This window comes from Cariama cristata, unplaced genomic scaffold (genome assembly GCF_000690535.1).
Source record: "Cariama cristata isolate BGI_N322 unplaced genomic scaffold, ASM69053v1 scaffold30829, whole genome shotgun sequence".
NCBI lineage: Eukaryota > Metazoa > Chordata > Aves > Cariamiformes > Cariamidae > Cariama > Cariama cristata.
Window position 1 is genome coordinate 2,751 of NW_009634575.1, and position 2,099 is coordinate 4,849.

Sequence of the window (2,099 nt, forward strand, 5' to 3'; positions counted from 1 at the left end):
CGTAGATGGGCAGGAGAGAGATTGCCTGATGTCACCAAATAACATCACGTGGGGGAAAAAAAAAAAAAAAGAACCTGTAAACGAGGAAGAACTCAGCCTGGTGTGGCCCAGCAAGGTTGTGGGACCGTTTCCACCCCATTTCTTCCTTCCCAAAGAAGCCAAGTCCCAAGCGATGTCTTCAAAAATCTCGGTCTGTGCCCAAATCCGTCCACCCTTTGGCTGTGGAAGAAGCCCGTGGCCCGTACGGTGTTGCGTGATGCCACCAGAAGAAATGATTGGACCGAGCAGATGTGACTTTTTGGAGTCTAAAGCCAATGAGTCCACTCTTCCGAAGGAATTTTTGCCATTTGGGCCACGTCCCCCAGCTGAATCGATCTCAGCAAATGGATGGTCCTACCTGCATTCATCCAGGTGCCGACGGGGAACCAGGACGATGTGGGGACCACCAGCCAGGTCTCTACCCAACGTGGGTCACCAGGTTTCTACCCAACGTGGATCCTCCGATGGGTAATGAAGTTGGAACAGCGGATAAAGCTCTTCCCGCAGTCAGGGCACTCGTAGGGCTTCCCTTCCCGGTGGGTCCTTTGGTGTTTAATCAGGGCAGAACTGACGGTGAAGCTCCTACCGCACTCGGGACACTCGTAGGGCTTCTCCCCGGTATGGATGCGTTGGTGGGTCATCAGGTTGGAGCTGCGGTTGAAGCTCTTCCCGCAGTCGGGACAGCGATAGGGTCTCTCCCCGGTATGCGTTCGCTGATGGCGGATGAGATCCGAGCTGTTCCTAAACCACTTCCCGCAGTCAACGCACCTGTAAGGCTTCTCCCCGGTGTGGACGCGCTGGTGGATGATGAGGCTGGAGCTCTGGCTGAACGTCTTCTCGCATTCCTCGCACTTATAGGGTCTCTCCCCGGTGTGGATCTTCTGGTGACGGATCAGGTACGAGCTGACGCTGAAGCTTTTCCCGCATTCGGGACACTTGTAGGGTCTTTCCCCGGTGTGGGTACGTTGGTGGGACGTGAGGTTGGAGCTCTGGTTGAAGCCCTTCCCGCAATCGGGGCATTTGTAGGGCTTCTCGCCGGTGTGCAAGCGTTGATGGGTGATGAGGGTGGAGCTGTCGCTGAAGCTCTTCCCGCAATTGGGACATTTGTAGGGCTTCTCCCCAGTGTGGAGACGTTGATGGGTGATGAGATGGGAGCTCCGACTGAAGCTCTTCCCGCACTCCAAGCACTTGTAGGGCTTCTCACCGGCGTGCAACCGCTGGTGGACCGCCAAGTTGGAGCTCCGGCTGAAGCTCCGGCCACATTCCTCGCAGATGGTCGGTCTTTCCTCCTCCGAGCTTCGTGGGGTGGGTTTGCAACCTCTCCCCGTGGAGCATCTTCTTGGCTTGTCCTCTCCGTTGACCTCCTGCTCCGTGGAACCCTTCAAAAGAGCCTCTTCCGCGAGGTTCTGCCGGTGGGGTTTCTCCTCCGTGTTCTCCAGCCCCATCTCATTGTCTGCCGGAGGAAGGAACAAGGAGAGGAAGGGGATTTGCAGAGGGAAGGAGAAGGAGATGCTCCCAGTTCCGTCTCCGGGAAGACGGCATCACCAACGGGGCTCTCCTACAGCCAGACGCGACGCTCGGCTGGAAGATGGAGGAGAAGAGAGGGTGAAAGGGTCGAGCGAATTCTTCCTCACCTGCCTGGGTATCTCGTAGCATCTCCTCTTCCTCCCAGCCTCCTCCTCAATCTGGCCAAGGTTTGGGAACGGGAAATCCTGGTTTGGAGAAAAAAAAATAAACCCAAGCCGTGAGCGTGTTCCCCAGTTTGGGGTGTGGGTGGCTCCCGCCCAAGTCCATCCCTACCGGGAAGTCAACGGGCAGGACATCACCAACAGCTTGTGTCCATAAAACCCTCAAGGCACAGCCCGTAAAACCCTCCAAAACCCCAAACGATAGAGCCAAGACTCGGGGCTCGCGTTATAAATACAGAGAAGCATCCTCAAAAGGGAGGGGGAGGAGAAAGCTTCCCAAACTGAAAAGGAGAAATCAAAATTGGGAACTTAATAAAAAAAATCAATGGGAAATCAATAAATACAAAGGAGAAATGAAAGTTGGGCAATGTG

At 55.2% G+C, this 2,099-nt stretch overlaps 1 protein-coding gene across 1 annotated transcript; it reads right to left on the reverse strand.

Annotated features, from left to right (window-relative positions):
* Positions 1-305: 305 nt before the first annotated feature.
* Positions 306-1,564, reverse strand: LOC104167077 (zinc finger protein 664-like; the record flags this gene model as incomplete). Its single annotated transcript, XM_009707208.1, is given in 1 exon segment — positions 306-1,564. A coding segment is annotated over 1 exon segment (1,259 nt), but the record flags the coding sequence as incomplete, so codon positions are not given.
* Positions 1,565-2,099: the final 535 nt, after the last annotated feature.